Source organism: Echinops telfairi, unplaced genomic scaffold, assembly GCF_000313985.2.
Source record: "Echinops telfairi isolate 266 unplaced genomic scaffold, ASM31398v2 ScPeMD7_7424;HRSCAF=8462, whole genome shotgun sequence".
Classification (NCBI taxonomy): domain Eukaryota; kingdom Metazoa; phylum Chordata; class Mammalia; order Afrosoricida; family Tenrecidae; genus Echinops; species Echinops telfairi.
In genome coordinates, this window is record NW_022111324.1 from 90,736,765 (window position 1) to 90,753,579 (window position 16,815).

Sequence of the window (16,815 nt, forward strand, 5' to 3'; positions counted from 1 at the left end):
AAAAAACGATTAATGCATGTGTGATAGTTAAGGTTGCATGCCAAATTGGCTATGCCAGGATTCTCAGTTAAGATGTAGTCACCACCTCATGATGAGATCTAATATAATGTACTCGCTTCCATAATGAGATCTGCTATGAGCAGATAATTAATTGAAAGGGAGTTTCTTTAGGATGTGGCCTGCTTCCATTACAGAAAGATGTTCTGGTAATGCTTGCTTGCTTTTTGCTGGGTCCTGCATTGGGCTCATCATCTGACCTCTGGATCTTTGCAGTGTCCTGAAAATTGGCTGCTGATCTTAGGAGTATAAATAAACTGCCATCTTAACTGTCAAACTTGGATTTGTTTGTTTCTGCTTCAGAAGTCTACCATCTGACCCGCTGATTTTGAGTTCCTCAGCCCGGTAGCTATGTGAGTCAGGAGAAGCCTCCAGCCTGGTAACTGACCCCTGGAATTGGAACTTGCCTGCCTTATAACTCTATGAACCATTTCCTTGAGATAAATCTCTCTGAATAGACACATATATGTGTACATATATAAACAATATGCAACAGTATAATTGAATCTAAAAAGCTAAATGAAAGAAGCCAGGCACACAAAAAATCACGTAATTCCATTAAAATGGATGACTAGAAAAGGCAAAACTGTAGTGGCAGAAAGTAGACCAGTGGTTGCAAAAGCCTGGGAAGAGCAGGGGATTGATGGCAATGGAATATGAAAATAATATTTTACGAATAAGGATTGTTTACTTCACTATTTTTATTTGTTAAAATTCACCCAGTTATAGACTTAAATTTGTTGATTTATTGTATGCGGAGTTGACTTAAAAATTTAAAAAGACAGCAATCCGCAGTAGCTGGAAGTTGATGATGCCTAGAAAGAGATTGACAAAATAGGAATATAAGAGAGCTTTTTGCAGCGGTAGAAATGTTATATAATTTGTTTATGGTGTTTATAAATGATTATATACATGCATTGAAACTTACCAAACTGTAGACTTTACAAGGTTAATTTGATGTTACGCAAATTATCCCTGAATAAGCCAGCCCTTTATAAATGAATTTGGGGGAGAATGAATAATAAACAAAAAATATGAGGGCACAAAAGAACACTGTATAAAGAGCCCTGAAAGGAAAACAAAAACACTTGTTTGATCACAAGATCAAGAATCCTCCAATTAGCCATTTTTTTTAAGGCAGTAGAAAGATACTCTTAGAAATGCAAGAACTGAGAAAACACTCATGTAAAGTATCTTTTCTGAATGAAATGCAGTTTATTCCAGTCTGTGACTTGACTTTCCATTTCATTTATGGTGTTTTATGAATAATAGTTTTAAATACATAATGAAGCCTTACTTAGCAATTATTTATTTTATGGCTAGTACTTTTTATGTCCTATCTAAAATTTCTTTGACCAAATAAAGTAAAATATATCAAACAAAAGAAATGCAGTAGTGTAAACACGGCAACCAATATGATATTCACTAGCACATAGGTTACCTTTGTAAGTATTAGAAAAGGAAACATTTTTCCCACTGAAAGAAAAGAACTACAGGAACGAGAGGAAAATAAGATAGGAGAGATCATATCACTGATTACTACTGATTAATTCAATTGTGAAGTATTGGGAGTTCAAACCTTTTCATTTCTGTTCTTCCAAAAAGTAACTAAACAATTATTTTTCAGCACTGCCACTGATAAGTTTAATAAGGTTCTAAATTCATTTTTGACTTGATAAAAAAAAGTCCATGTGATCTGTATTAAAATAATTTAGAATAAATATTACTTTTATTTAGCCTTTTACATTTAAGTATTATTTTATAGAAGAAGTATATATGGTTTAAAGCATTAGATAAATGGTGTAAATAAAGTAAATATATATAAAATATTAATTTTCATATTTATATATTGTAGATGCCCTTGACAACATTCTGTATATCTGTTATTATTTTTAGACATTATGGGCATCCTGTAGTCCCTGGGTGGTGAAAATGGTTAACATACTCAGCTGCAAAGTGATAGGTTGGCTTTTCAAGTCCATCCAGAGGTGACTCAAAATAAATAAATAAATAGCTGCTTGGAGATCTACTTCCAAAAATCAGACACTGAAAATTCTGTGGCGCATAGCTCTACTTTGCATAAGTCAGAGTCAACTCAACAGCAACTAACATCCAAACGCACAGATCAGAGCTCCTGACGTTCTAATATGAAAGAATGCCGTGCCCAGCTTTCCCTTTCAAGACATACACCTAACCTTCCCTGTTATTCCATCACAACTTACAAATACACGGGATTGCATTATCCACAGCTGAGTCATGTATGGCTAATAGTAACAATTATTTTCTATGCATACTTGTGTTCCGGAAGCTAGTCTTGGTTTTGGTTTTCGATGTCAGGCTTCATGCCTTAGGCTTCCCTTAAAGAGTCCTGGTGGCACAGGGGGTTTAAGTCCTGGGCTACTAATAAAAAGATCAGTGGTTCAATCCACCAGACAATCTTCTGGAGAGAGAAGAGGCTGTCTGCTTCCCTACAGATTGACAACCTCTGAAACCCTATGGAGCAGTTCTCCTCTGCCATTTAAGGTTTGTGTTAGTCTCGGTACTTTAGAGAAACAAATCCACAGGAACTCATGTATAAGAGTTTTATATAAAGGTTAAGTGCACATCAAGAAAACATCCCAACCCAGTGCTGCCCAAGCCCACAAGTCCAACATTAGCCCATATGTCCGACACCAGTCCACAAAGTCCTCCTCCATCTCACAAAACACACACCATGATGCCGACTGCAGGAGGAAAGCCGAATCAGTGAATGTGTAAGCATCTCAGTGCTGGCAGGGGTCTCCACACGGGTGCTCCAGCACCCAGGGCTGCATCAGGGTAGGTCCATGTGGCTTCTCCTCGGGGATGTCTTGCAGGAAGTGAGCCTTCCAAACTGAAGCAGGGAACTGGCTAAGGCAGCTACACCCTGGTCGGAGCTTCAGAAAGCAAGAGACCCGAGAACTTGAAAGGCGAGGCTCACTAAGCCATTTATCCCTCCGCTCTTCAATTAACCCCACATGTGTTTATCAGCCAGGTAGGCACAATAAACTTTAACTAACTCAAGGTTGCTACACATTGGAATTGACTCAATGGCAGCAGGTAGGGGGTTTTGTAAGGTTTCCCTTCCTGCCCAGCTAACCAAAAACCTCACTGGCATTGAGGTGATTTTGACTCACCGCCACTCTAGAGGAAAGAGGAGAACTGCCACTTTGTATTTCCAAGGGTGCAAATCTCTATGGGAGCAGAGTGCCTTCTTTCTACTGAGGAGTTTCTGGGGGATTTGAAATGCTGACTTTGCAGTGAACAGACCAATGGTAACCTGCTATGCCACCAGGGCTCCTTGTTGTCTCTCTAAGTTTGCATTTTATTCATTTAGACAAGTCTATAGAGCTTCCATTTTCTTTTTTTTCCCCCAATAGTTTTATTGGCATATAATTTATATATCATACAATTCAATAGTTCAATCATTTAATCTTATCAAGAAGAATTGTACAATCATTACCGCATCAATTTTAGAACATCGTCCCCCCCCCCCCCCCCCCCCCCCCCGCACACGCACACACACATACACACCACGGTTAAATCATCTTTAAAATGAGTTTTGAAATCACAATCCGTTGTAGTGCTCCCTCCCAGCTCCTGCCTTCATTGTTTACTCTTGAAATCCCCTTTCCTTCCCAAGCACCTATCCCCCACCCCTGCACCCCTATACACCCTGTGTCATTATTGTCACTATGCATCCACTCCTCCTGTGCTTCACCAACTGGAAACCCAACAGAAACAATATAAAGCAAGTTCTAAATGAGGTGGTAAGGCTAAAACAACAATAATATAAAGATAAAAATACAAATAGTGAATAAGAAAGAAAAGACACTCATCAATATTTACAAAGCCAGAGAAGAAATGTTTGTCATGGAACAAGAGATACTAGTGCCTAGAGCAATTTCAGGTTGGGGTATAGGGAGGTCTAGATCTTTTGTTTTCTAGATTATATAATCAAGTTGCTTTCATCAGGGTTTTCTGACCAATTTGGTCTACGTAACTTTATGTAAATACATCACTTTCTAGTTTTTGAACACTATTTCAGAAGGAGCAAATGATGACCACCATGTTAATCAGAAGGGCCTTCCCTAGTGTTCTGACGTGGTCATGGTTTCGAGACCTCTTTAGAAGAGGGGCCACAAGGCTGCCAGCCCAGGTGGGCCCTCTGTATTCAGCAAAGCGGCATCACCTAAGCCAGTGAAGGCCTGCCCAGCCAGACCTTGATACTCCCTGATCTGTACTGACCCAGTTTATTTTTTATTTGGAGGAAATACCTGTTTGATTAGCCAACAAGCGGATATAAGTGCTGCGAGAAAGAAGTAGCAGCATCCTCTCTTACCTTTATGGCACTGAAGCACAGCACGTGGAGCACAGCAATGGCCATACAACTCCGGGCCACACCATAAACAGCTGACAGAACCCCACACACTGCTGCAAGGCAAACATCCATAGGTTAGCCCTGATGGACACTTCCAAAATCAACACACACTATAAAGTGCTGTAGAGAGGTGACAACATTCAAAGAGCAACTCTATGGGATCGAAGAGTACTGACCAAGTATCAACACACAAAAAAGTACTGACCAACTGATTAAAAATTCACAAGGAATGCATTTAGAAAGACCCTTTTGCAATATACTTCAAGCATCATTTGTGGTGGCAGTTTGAATTTAGGGAAGGAAAAATCAGGGGTAGCAATTTCTGTAGAAAGAGAAACAGTGTGAGTGAGAGAAGAGAAAACAAAGACAGAAAGTGTACACAATCAAGTGCTCATGTGTGTGAATGTGTGAGCATGTGAGTGTATGGACGTGTGCATTCTTGACCATGTTGCCTGTATGCACCTGTCTATATTTATATGCATATGTATGCACATGCCTGTAGAATGGGTGGTAACAGTCATTGAGCAGCTGCTATGTTTTAAGGGTCTGTGCACATGGTTTCATTTAATCCTTACAGTAATCCTATATGGATGGCATTAATTCCCTTTTGAGAAGAGTAAGCTGAAAGGATAAACATTCTGTATGAAGTCAACAAGTAAATGTAAGATGAGATTTAAATTTAACTCAGTCTAAAGTAAAGCTCTGTCCCTGTATAAAATGAAAATCCTGGTGATAGTTTTAGGATAAAGGCCACCTGTCTATATAACACGCAGGAAAAAAACCACCACAAAACCGCAAACTCGCTGCCATCAAGTCAAATCCGAGTCATAAGGACCCTAATAGGACAGGGCAGAACTGTCCCCATGGGTTTCCAAGACTGCAACTCTTTATAGGAAAAGAAAGCCTTGTCTTTTTCTCCTGGAGTGGCCAGTGGTTTTAAACTGTTGACCTTGTGGTTGTCAGCCCAACTCATAAACACTGTGCCACCAGGGCTCCCCTCTGTAACACACAAGCATGCACACATAATGTCATACAGACACATATTCACACTCACCTTCACAAATACATTCAAGATTACCTCACACATATCCATGCTCAAAAACATGCCCACCTATATTTACACACACTCACACATTGACTCAGACTAAGTGTTTATCTCAACAATAGTTAGAAAAGCCCTGTTGCTGTTTCAAAGCCCAGAGACCCTATGTAACCCAGTTGACTTTAATTGTACTTTCATTCAACCACCAAGTGAAGTAAACCACTCTCAATTTGGCTGAATGAATCTGAATGGACGAGGATCAATCAGGCTTGATTGATCAGGCTAACCAATACTGACGTCACTTAAATACTTAGGACAAAGGAACTCAACTTTCTAGGCTTCCCATGCTAAAGGCTCCGTAGCCCTTCTTTCAATTATGGAATCGTTTAAAGAAGCTTAAAATATAAATGACTTACCAGAACCCCCAAAAAACAGCATGTCAATTTGTTCCAAAAGATAAATGCAGAAAGTGTTGATCTGTGGGAAAAGCCCAAGGAGGGAAATTGCAGGGAAGCAATACAAAAATGCTGAAAGTGAAAGAGCAAAAATTACAGTCAGTATGTGGTCCCTGCCTCAAACCTGTCCTATCCCCATCCTGATCACCAGGAATAAGGGAGGGTACTCTCAGCTCTCTTTTACCAGTAGGAAAATCTGGAAGCTAAGAAGAAATGGTGCCTTATGGAAATCAGGAAAGAGTTGGTCTTGAGGGAATGAGAATTGCCATGTCCAGAACTATCCACAGACCTGTGCATGACTAATGGAATATATTTGTTCTGAATTTCAGAGAGTAGACTTGAGTCTGGGGATTTGGGCATGGGGGACAGTTACGTGAACATGCAAACCCAAAGGACTGCTGGGGCTAGATTCTGTGGAGTCAGTTCTGACTCATGGTGACCTTGCATACGGCAGAACAACATACCACGGGATCCTGTGCCTTCCTCATAACTGTTATATTGGAGCCCGTGGTTGAAGCCACTGAATCAATTCCTCTTGTTGCGTATCTTCTACTAGCAGGATGCTCTTTTCTAAGGACTTGTCTCTCCCGATAATTTGTCCAAAGTAGGACCATCCTTGTACCTAAGGCGTATTCTGATTTACTTCTTCCAAGACAGATTTGCTTGTTCTTTTGACAGTGGTCTGAGTATTCTTCACCAGCACCATAATTCAAATGTATTGACTCTGCTCTGGTCTTCCTTTGCTCACTGTTCAACTTTCACATGCATATGAAGTGAAAGGGCAGTTGTTATCAAACGCTTTCTGCATCGGAGAGGTGAACAAAATTGGAGATGAGTTCTCTTTGCGAAGTTATGAGATGGCCCTGACCATCCACGTTCAGGAGCCTCCTTTCTGTCCCCATCTTTAGAAGACCCGAGTGTGGGAGGTCTCTCTCATGGAGTCAATGGACAGCACCTTCACCATTTGATCCTCCCACGTCCCTGAAATGTATCTGTACTGGCAAAATAACCAATAAAATAAGCAATCCCTGAATAAAATTTTAAAAAAGACTTCTCTTTGCTTTATACTTGGTGACCTAAAACATGTGACCTAATGAGAGTCTACTATATTCTAAGCACTGATTAAAGATTCAGAGTTGGGTAAAAGTAACTGAGATATACTGTGATTGTGAAAGGTGAAGGGCCTGATTCCAAGATGAACCAGACCACACGGTCCTGAATCAAAAGGGGAAGTTGGTGTTGACTTCCATATTCATAAGAATAAATTTGAGCAGTTGGCCAAAACATTAGAAGATTATCATTCAATGTTTGTTTCACAGAGATGATCTGTTAGAAAGGGGGAAAATGTAGTAGAACAGCTGCATTTTATAGCAAGTTTCTGATCACAGAAATCTCCATTGGTACCTGCCTTCTCTTCTGTCTCTGTTTATTAGTTAGAGTACAAACTAGTCAGGAAAAAAAGGCAATGAAATTTGATACTGGTAAACCTTAATAAAACTAAGGAAGTTTTATGTGAAATTCAATATATCTTGAGACTATGTCCTAAAACTACACATAAATATTTACAATGAACTATGGGAGTAGAGATGATTCAAGTGGATGTTTCAACTTTTTACAAAAAATAGGAAACGCAAACTTGCCATACTGAAATTTAAGAATGAAGGCATTTTAATATTACATCTTCTTTCTAAAAGTTGCTAAAAATAAGTGTGATTGAAGGACCACGGAGGAAGTTCTATGTCCTAACCCCTCTTTGCTCCACATTATTCCCGCTCACCTCTGCAGTTGGTTGTGCATCCTCCCACAGGGGCAAGTACCAATATTCCACTCTCTTCACTGTCCCACTTTATTTTTCCCCTTCCCCTCTTTTTCCCCTTCCTTCTCCTTCTCTCTTTCCCTTCCTTTCTTCCCACTTTAATTCTGTCTTTCTTTTGTGGCTTTGTCTTCTTCCCAACCTATTCCTTTCTATTTTTATTTTTCCTGCTGAGTAGGAATGACACCCCCACTGCCTCCATGGTCAGAGGGCCTGCTCCACTGGTGCTACAATAATCGATGGAGTGAGCACCAGCTGGACCAGGGGTTGGCAAACTCTTGAGACAGGAGAGCCAATCCTGTCCCTCACAACAATTCAAAAATTATCCGAGAACCACAAATACATTTTTCCAAGCAAGTGAAATCATCATTATCTGAATAATATCCTTTACATTTTTTTTCAATTTTATTTCAGAGTCAAGTGTATGTACTGCAAAAGCCACGTAAGACTGGAGAGCTGCAGTTTGCCGATCCCTGAGCTAGACCAATGGTACTCTACCTAATCCCTCCTCATGTGGAAATGCTCCTCCCACAGAACGAGCGCTGGACTCCCATTGCAGCTCTGGGTGAGCGTTTGCACGAGCACTGAGCTGCCTTCCTCCCTTTTAAATCTTTCTTCTTTCTACTTTATCTTTCTTCTTTCTTTTTTATTTTTCCTTAATTTTTTGTTCACCTCTTCCCCTACATTTTATTTTTTTTTTTTTTTTTTTCATTTTCTTATGAACCCTTACTTTTCTTTTTTTTTCTTTTTTAACATTTTATTAGGGGCTCACACAACTGTTATCCCAATCCATACACACATCAATTGTGTAAAGCGCATTTGTACATCGTTTCTCAAAACATTTTCTCTACATTTAATCCCCCGACATTAGGTCATTTTATTTTTCTTTTCTTCCCCTTTACCCCTGTTTTTTTTAACGCCCATCAGTCAAGAGTCAGTAATGCCACTCAGCCACATCTGCTAACCTATTCACTGGGGTCAAGAGAAGATAAAACTCTTAATGCATATCTATTAGAGGAACATTCAGGAAAAAAAAAGAAAAAAATAAAGCCTAAGAATTATGTGGAAAAACGCTGAGAGAAATAACATATATGTGATAGGATTTACAGAACAGGAAGAGACAACTAAAGGCCTAAAAAAAAGTTGTCAAAGATTTATTGGAAGAAATGTCCCTAAAATCAAGAAAGATAAGAAGACATTTATCCAAGAAACTCGAAAAATCCAAAATAGGTTCAATCCCAAAATAAAATCACCAAGATATATTATAATCAAACTTTATAAAGACAAAGAAAGATAAAAAACCCAAAGCAGTTCTGGAAATATGAAAAGTTATGTACAAAGTAGACCCAATAAGACTAGCTCTAATTTTAAGTAGAAATCATGCAGGCAAAAGATAATAGGATGATAAATATGAAACACTAAAGGGGGAAAAAAAGGGCCAACCCAAAATTATATATCAACCAAAACGGTCCCTCAAATATGACAGTGAAATTATGACATTTCCAGATAAATAGAAATTAAATAAATTGACAACAAACCAACAGACAACCCATAAAAGAAATGGGAAAGGGATTCCTTTGGACAGAGAACTCTCAATGATAGCCAACAATCTGAAATTAAAACGCATGACAACATTAACTCAGCTATCAAAGTATGAATTAAATTAAACCTATAAGCTGAAAAAAGAGCACCAGTGATGTCAACTTATAAACAGTAACAAGTGCAAACCAAAAAGAAGGAATAAATGGTGTAGTTATAGAACATTCAAAAGGAGGAAATAAGGTGATGTCAATTTGGGGTGGACTGTATTAAGCATAAGAAGGTAATAATAAATTACAGAGTTATCTCAAATAAAATTAATCATCAAAAAAAATCTCATTAAAGCAAAAAATTAGAATACTGTAAAGACTTACCAAGCACTAAAACAAAGGAACAGAGCAAATGCCAAGAAAATCATAAACAAAACAAACACAGAAAAACAACAACATATCGAGCAAAGAAATCATCTACAACACAAAAAGAACACAGCAAGACGGCAGTAGTAAAATACCTCTCAATAGTTACACTTTATATGGAATACAAATTAATGAAATGCACCAGATAAGAGACAGTGACAGAATGAATAAGAAATCAGGACCCATCATTATCTACAAGAGACACACCTTAGACACAAAGATAAAAATAGAAAATTACACATGGTGGCAAATCACAAGGACAGCGGTGTGAAAGCACCACTCACTACAGGGGAGAAAGATGGGACTGTTTTCTCCCACAAAGACTCACAGCCTCGGAAACCCATACGGGCAATTGTATTCTGTGTGAGCCTGTCCTATGGGGTCACTCTGAGTCAGAAGCAACTCAATGGTAGGGAGCGAATGAGAGGAATCTGAGAATCACCTCACAACAGGGGTGAAGTGGAGGACCTTGTGCTGAGTAAAAGAAGGCAATCACAAAAGGATAAATATTATATCAGTCCATTACTATCAAAAGCCAATGAAAGTGTTACACACAGAAACGTTATTTGAAGGTTACAAGGATGGAAGAGAAAGGGAGGGGAAATCACTAAACAGAAGGGAGATAAATATTAACATAGGTGAAAAGAAAGGCAATTTGCAATAGGGGTGGTCAGCTAAAATTTACCCAGGCAAAGAATGACACAGAGTGAGGTATAAAAGTGGAAGGCAACAGAGATGAATACTATTACATCCCCGATACTGCAATAACAGTACTAACAATAGTCTGCAAGTGACCACTTAGCTGAACAGGTCTAGAAAGGATACATACAGGTTTAACAGAGGAGATTTCTACATATTTGTTTAGACGTGCCATATATCCATGAAAATTGTGGAAACTTATTAAGTCCCTTTGCCATAACCAAACCCCTTAATATAGGTCCACAACGACAGTGCTCTTTATCCTACTTTGGAGAGTAGCAACTAGGGTTTAAAGGCTTCTGAGCAGCTCTCTAAGGCGCCATTATTGGTTTCTCCCTGTTCTGAGCAAAGCAGAGCGAAGAAAACAGAAGAAGCACAGAAACAATTAGCCTGATGGACAATGAACGGCAAGAACCACAGCCTCTGAGACCCTACAATCAGAGCTAGACAGTGCCCTGCTATCGCTGCTGACTACTCTGAAAGGGAAGACAGTAGAGCGTTCTGAATGAAGTGGGACAAATGTGGAACATAAATTTTCAAAAAAACAAACAGATTTATCGGTCTGGTAGAAACTCGTGGAACATCCAAGAATATGGCTCCAAGTATTCCTTTATGCAACCTCACTGGCTCAACTTCCAGCCAAACAATAGGCCTGTAAGGGTGAACAATAACCCCAAGTAGGTACTCACTCTCTAAAACAACAAACCACAGGCGATCAAAGCAACAGTTTCCTAGTGACAAGGCTAAGAAGGCAGAAAGCAAAGAGGGTGAATAAAAATGGTAAACACGGAGAAAAAGTCAGATGCAGAGCTTTTACATTGTGAGGATGGTAATTAATGTCACAAATCAAAATGTGCATGAATTATTGAACGGAAACCCAATTTTTAAACTTTTGTCCAAATCATAATAAAAAGGTGCTTTAGTAGTTTGGGGTTTTTTTAAGTATGGGAAAAACCTCTCTACAATAACTGAGAAACAGTTACAACTCACTATGAAAGTAAACTTTTATATCATGAAATTGGCTACAATAAATGGGTCTTTTCTTGATGTTAGAATAATGTTTTGGGGTTTGAACATATGGTAATCTTGTCATAATCTATGTTGTGCAAAAAATTTTTTTAATCATTTTATTGGGGGGGCTCATACAACTCTTATCACAATTCATCCATCCATCCATCCATTGGGTCATCTGTACATTTGTACAATTGTTGCCCTCATAATTCTCAAAACATTTGCTTTCTACTTGAGCCCTTGATATCAGCTCCTCATTTTCCCCCTCCCTCATGAACCCTTGATAATTTATAAATTATTATTATTTTGTCATATCTTACTGTCCGATGTCTCCCTTCACCCACCTTTCTGTTGTCAGTCCCCCAGGGAGGAGGTTATATGTAGATCCTTGTAATCGGTTCCCCCTTTGTACCCCACCTTCCCTCCACCCTCCCGGTATCACCACTCTCACCACTGGTCCTGAAGGGATCATCTGTCCTGGATTCCCTGTTTCCAGTTCCTATCTGTAACAATGTACATCCTCTGGTCTAGCCAGATTTTTAAGGTAGACTGGGATCATGATAGCAGGGGGGAGGAAGCATTTAAGAACTAGAAGGAAAATATATGTTTCATCACTGCTACCCTGCACCCTGACTGGCTCATCTCCTCCCCGCGACCCTTCTGTAAGGGGATGTCCAGTTACCTACAGATGGCCTTTGGGTCTCCAATCTGCACTCACCCTCATTTACAAATGATATGATTTTTTGTTCTTTGATGCCTGATACCTGATCCCTTTGACAACTCGTTGTCACACAGGGTGGTGTGCTTCTTCCATGGTTGTGCAAAGATTTTAACTCTATTATGAAAACCTAGATAGTCTATAAGAAATTTATTTCCTTAAGTAGGCAAAATATGCAAATATTGTTATGATAGTCATACTATACAAGATATATTTTTCCATTATTGTGAATACAATTAGAAATAGGAAAGGAAAGCCATGTAAGTAAATATAAATTTAATTGTAGGGAATGTAGTAAAAAGCAGCAAAATTTTAATCTATATATTTAAGAAACTGATTAGTCTCTTAATTCTACGACTCAAAACCAACCAATGAGTATTGTGTTTGCCTGGATAAGGCAGAGGAAATGTGTGATGTGATTTCATTAATGTACTCCTCAAAATGTCATGTATGTGATAAAAACCACCTTGGGAATGAGCTACAGGGAAAATATGAAATAATGTTGAAGGGAGCCAAATATTGGAAGTGGTTCAGCAAAACATGAGGAAGGAGGTATTTGCTATAAGAAAAACATCATCCCATGACACCAAAACTAACGATGTGAAAAGAAGGCGAGCATGATGACTAATGGCAAAGGAAAAAGGAAATGGTAAGAGACTCTATAAGCTACAACCGAAGATGACCTGGCTGTGTGTGCAGAATTAGAACTTAATGAAACAGTGCGGGATGTGCAGCATTCAACCTGGAGGGCTGTGAACTGGATCTTCCCCAGGATGTACTAGATTGTAAAATCTCTAACCTATGAAATGAAAACTGGAGAGATGGAATGGAAGAAAAACAGTGTCACTGTATCACACCTGCCAAGTAGCAGTTAACTTGAATGAAAAATCAGTCTGTAGTAGTTGCATAATTTCATGACAATTTGAAGATATATAAACATGCAAGGGTGGAGTCTTGCCTGTCAATCAGGTCACAGCCTGATGGTGACACCTTGCAGATGCAGCCTTCTCATAAGGAAGGTCCTGCATTGGGCCTCCACTCAAGTACTCCCTCAAAGCAAGAATACTTTCTTCTATTAAATGGCAGTCTATGATGCTCACCTTCTGACACAACCGCTAAGACAAAGTGGGTGAATATGCAAATGTGGTGAAGAAAGCTGATGGTGCCCGGCTATCAAAAGATATAGCGTCTGGGGTCTTAAAAGCTTGAAGGTAAACAAGCGGCCATCTAGCTCAGAAGCAAAAAAGCCCACATGGAAGAAGCACACCAGCCTGTGTGATCACGAGGTGTTGAAGGGATCACTAAAGACAAATGAGTGCATAAGCAAATGTGGCGAAGATAGCTGATGGTGCCCGGCTATCAAAAAGTATAGCGTCTGGGGTCTTAAAGGCTTGAAGGTAATCAAGCGGCCATCAAGCTCAGAAGCAACAAAGCCCACATGAAAGAAACACACCAGCCTATGCAATCACGAGGTGTCGAAGGGATCAGGTATAAAGCATCGTCAGAACAAAAAAATCTTACCATGGTAAATGAAGGGGGGAGTGCGGAGTGGAGACCCAAAGCCCATTAGCAGGCCACTGGAGATCCCCTTGCAAAGGGGTCTCAGAGAGGAGACGAGCCAATCAGGGTGCGATGTAGCAACGATGAAAGATACAACTTTCCTCTAGTTCCTAAATGTTTCCTCCCCGCTACCATTATCATGACACGAATTCTACCTCGCAAGTCTGGCTAGACCAGAGGATGTACACTGGCGCATGTAGGAACTAGAAACACAGGGAATCCAGGGTGGATGATCCCTTCAGGACCAGTGGTGTGAGTGGTGATACTGGGAGGGTAGAGGGAGAGTGGGTTGGAAAGCGGGAACCGATCACAAGGAACTATATGTGACCTCCTCCCTGGGGAACGGACAACCGAAAAGTGGGTGAAGGGAGACGTCGGACAGGGCAAGATATAACAAAATAATAATTTGTAAATTATCAAGGGCTCATGAGGGAGTGGGGAGCGGGGAGGGAGGGGAAATATTAGGACCTAATGCCAGGGGCGTAAGTGGAGAGGAAATGTTCTGAGAATGATGAGGGCAGTGAATGTACAAATGCACTTTACACAATTGATGTATGTATGGATTGTGATAAGAATTGTATGAGCCCCTAATAAAATGATTAGAAATTAAATAAATAAATAAATAGATAGATAGATAGATAGATAGATAGATAGATAGATAGATAGATAGATAGATAGATAAATAAAAAGAACTAGGGGGGGGGGTCCTGGGAACCCCACCCCCTCCCCTTCACCTTCCTGCTGGCTGACCCTGATTGCTGCCAGAGCCACTGCCATTGGATCCACGTGATTTTGCACCCACCGGCCTGTGATATTTCTGCATTCTGCGTCATTGCATGTGGCTGTGTGAGTCTGAGGAGGGACTTATGGACTAACATCGGACTTGAGTTGGACTGGGCTGGGATATTTCCTTTATATGCAATTACTTCTTGATACCAGGCTCTTTCAAACACTGGATTTGTTTCTCTAGTAAACCTGGCCTAACACACAGTCAGACATTTGTTATATTAGTAGGGCTACTCCACTAATAGAGCTTTGGGGAAATTATGCTCAAAATTGCTGGAATAGTTTCATCTTTTCATCCAAAAATAAAAACATCCCTGTAGTTGTTGGTAATTTTCCTTGTGAAAAACATTTTTGTTTGTTTATTAATATACCACTATGCAGGAGTATAGTTTTCTCTCCCATTTCCCTACACTTTTTTCCTAATAATTACCAGAAAGTCAGAACTTCTGGAACTGTTATATTTCTTTTCAAGCAAAATGTACAATAACAAATATAAAATGAATGGGTTGCTTATTTCTTTTGTTAAATGCAATTGATATTCATTAGTAGGTCTGTAAACCTGGGAGAAAGCACACAGAATTCAAATAACACGGAAAAATATTACAAAATCAACCTAACTCTGGCTTTAGCTGAAGTCAACCATCTGGAAAGTAATACAAATTCCTGCCTCTCTCCTCTTACTAATGGAACTGATTTAAAGAAAGAGATAAGAATCTGCACAGCCAATAGCTTATTGTAAAACAAGGTTATTACTAAAAGTTGCAGGCACGTGTTGAGGATTTTTATCAAGTATGAGGTCTTGCTCCCTCCCAATAGCATTTTCAAAGCGCATGAGGTGGAGTTTTACCATCCTCATTTCCAAGGAGCATTGGGTGGTCCATCTGCCAAGACGGACATGCTTGTTCTTCTGGCAGTCTATGGGATATCTGCCGGGCCTTTTCCCCTGGATCTCTTCATATAGTTCATCTTCAAAAAATGTTGCTTAGTTCCCTACCTACTAAAGGGCTGACTTGGACAGTACAAGAATGACAACAAGCAATACCTGATTATGAATGGCAAGTGTTCCAAAAGTTCATTTATACATTAATTTTGTAAGAATTTAAGACATAATTTATGTTCACTTGTTCAATCACTCAAGAAATATCCATTTAGTGCTAACTATAGTGTAGGTATGCTATTGAATGCTAATGAATCGAGGAAGTCAGACACTAATTAAGCATCACCACTAAGAGTCCCCTGCTACAAAGTGCTCTGAGAAGGATGGGATGGAAGGCGACATTGTGAGATCCAATTTGCAGCTGCTTCTGGATGGCAGTTGAGGAAATTAATTTATGATAAAGTAAAAACAAATATTTTTCTCATTTAACAAATCTGTATATGCGTGTTTGTGACACGCGAGGGTGCAAGCATATTTATTTGTGCCTGTGTGTGTTTGTATTTGAGTGTGTGTGAGTGCGTGTTTCTCTGTATGTCTATGTGAGTGAATGTGTTTGAGTGTGTGTAGGTATGTGTCTATATCGGTATCTAAGTCGTGTGTGTTCTAATGGATGTACATTTAATTAATATAAAGTATTGAAGTGAAAAATAATAGAACGGGTAGAAAAAAGTACTGATGGGTAGGAAGACCATGACTGAAATTCTGATCATGGGCTAGGTTCCTATTTTATCAACATTTTTCTTGGTTTTATATTTTAACTCGGAGACATTCTGAAACACCGCGCCAGGTGAAGAAGCCCCTCCTCTAGTCACGTGACTTACTAGGAAGGAAAGTGATGAGCGGGCACACAAGAGCAGGTATGGAGCGGGTCTAGGGGTAGTGAACACCTGCTACTAATCAATGGGAAGAGGGAATGTGAGATTGGACTTCCTATCAGGGTTTTCATCTGTAAGGAGCCCAGAGGAAAAGCTGGGGCCCTCACCCCTCCCGCTGAACGGGATTGGCGAGCTCATGGAAAGCAGTAAGGAGCTTACCGTTTAACAGCCCTCACTTGACTGAGAGTTGTAGTTGGCCAGCGATGCGCACACACACACAAAGATGGTATCATTCATAACTGCCTTTATCGACTCATTGATCATTGTGATCACAAAGAGGTCACAAGTTACACAACAGGTCACAAGTAAGCACCTTGATGTCATCACAAGAATTTCAGAGTCCCAGAAATTAGGTCTTCAGAACTATGGGTCAATGTTGGGTTGACTTTTTAAATACAATAATAAGAGCTAATACTATTTTAAAGCACTAGTCTATGTTTTGATATACTAAATCACTGAAAATTTGTAAAACCTATAATAAGAGATGGGTAACTCTTATGGAACCTGT

General features: G+C 39.6%; 1 protein-coding gene across 7 annotated transcripts in view; it reads right to left on the minus strand.

The window, feature by feature from the left end:
- PCNX2 (pecanex 2) overlaps positions 1-16,815 on the minus strand; it is a 326,649-nt gene that overhangs the window by 194,446 nt on the left and 115,388 nt on the right. For 6 of the 7 annotated variants that reach the window (XM_045297998.1, XM_045297997.1, XM_045297996.1 and 3 more), the window contains exons 14-15: positions 5,915-6,025; positions 4,418-4,509 (exon numbers count right to left, since the gene is read on the minus strand). In XM_045297998.1, the coding sequence (XP_045153933.1) occupies positions 4,418-4,509; positions 5,915-6,025 (203 nt within the window). The remainder of the gene's footprint in view (positions 1-4,417; positions 4,510-5,914; positions 6,026-16,815) is intronic. The other variant, XM_045297999.1, reaches the window with a different exon arrangement.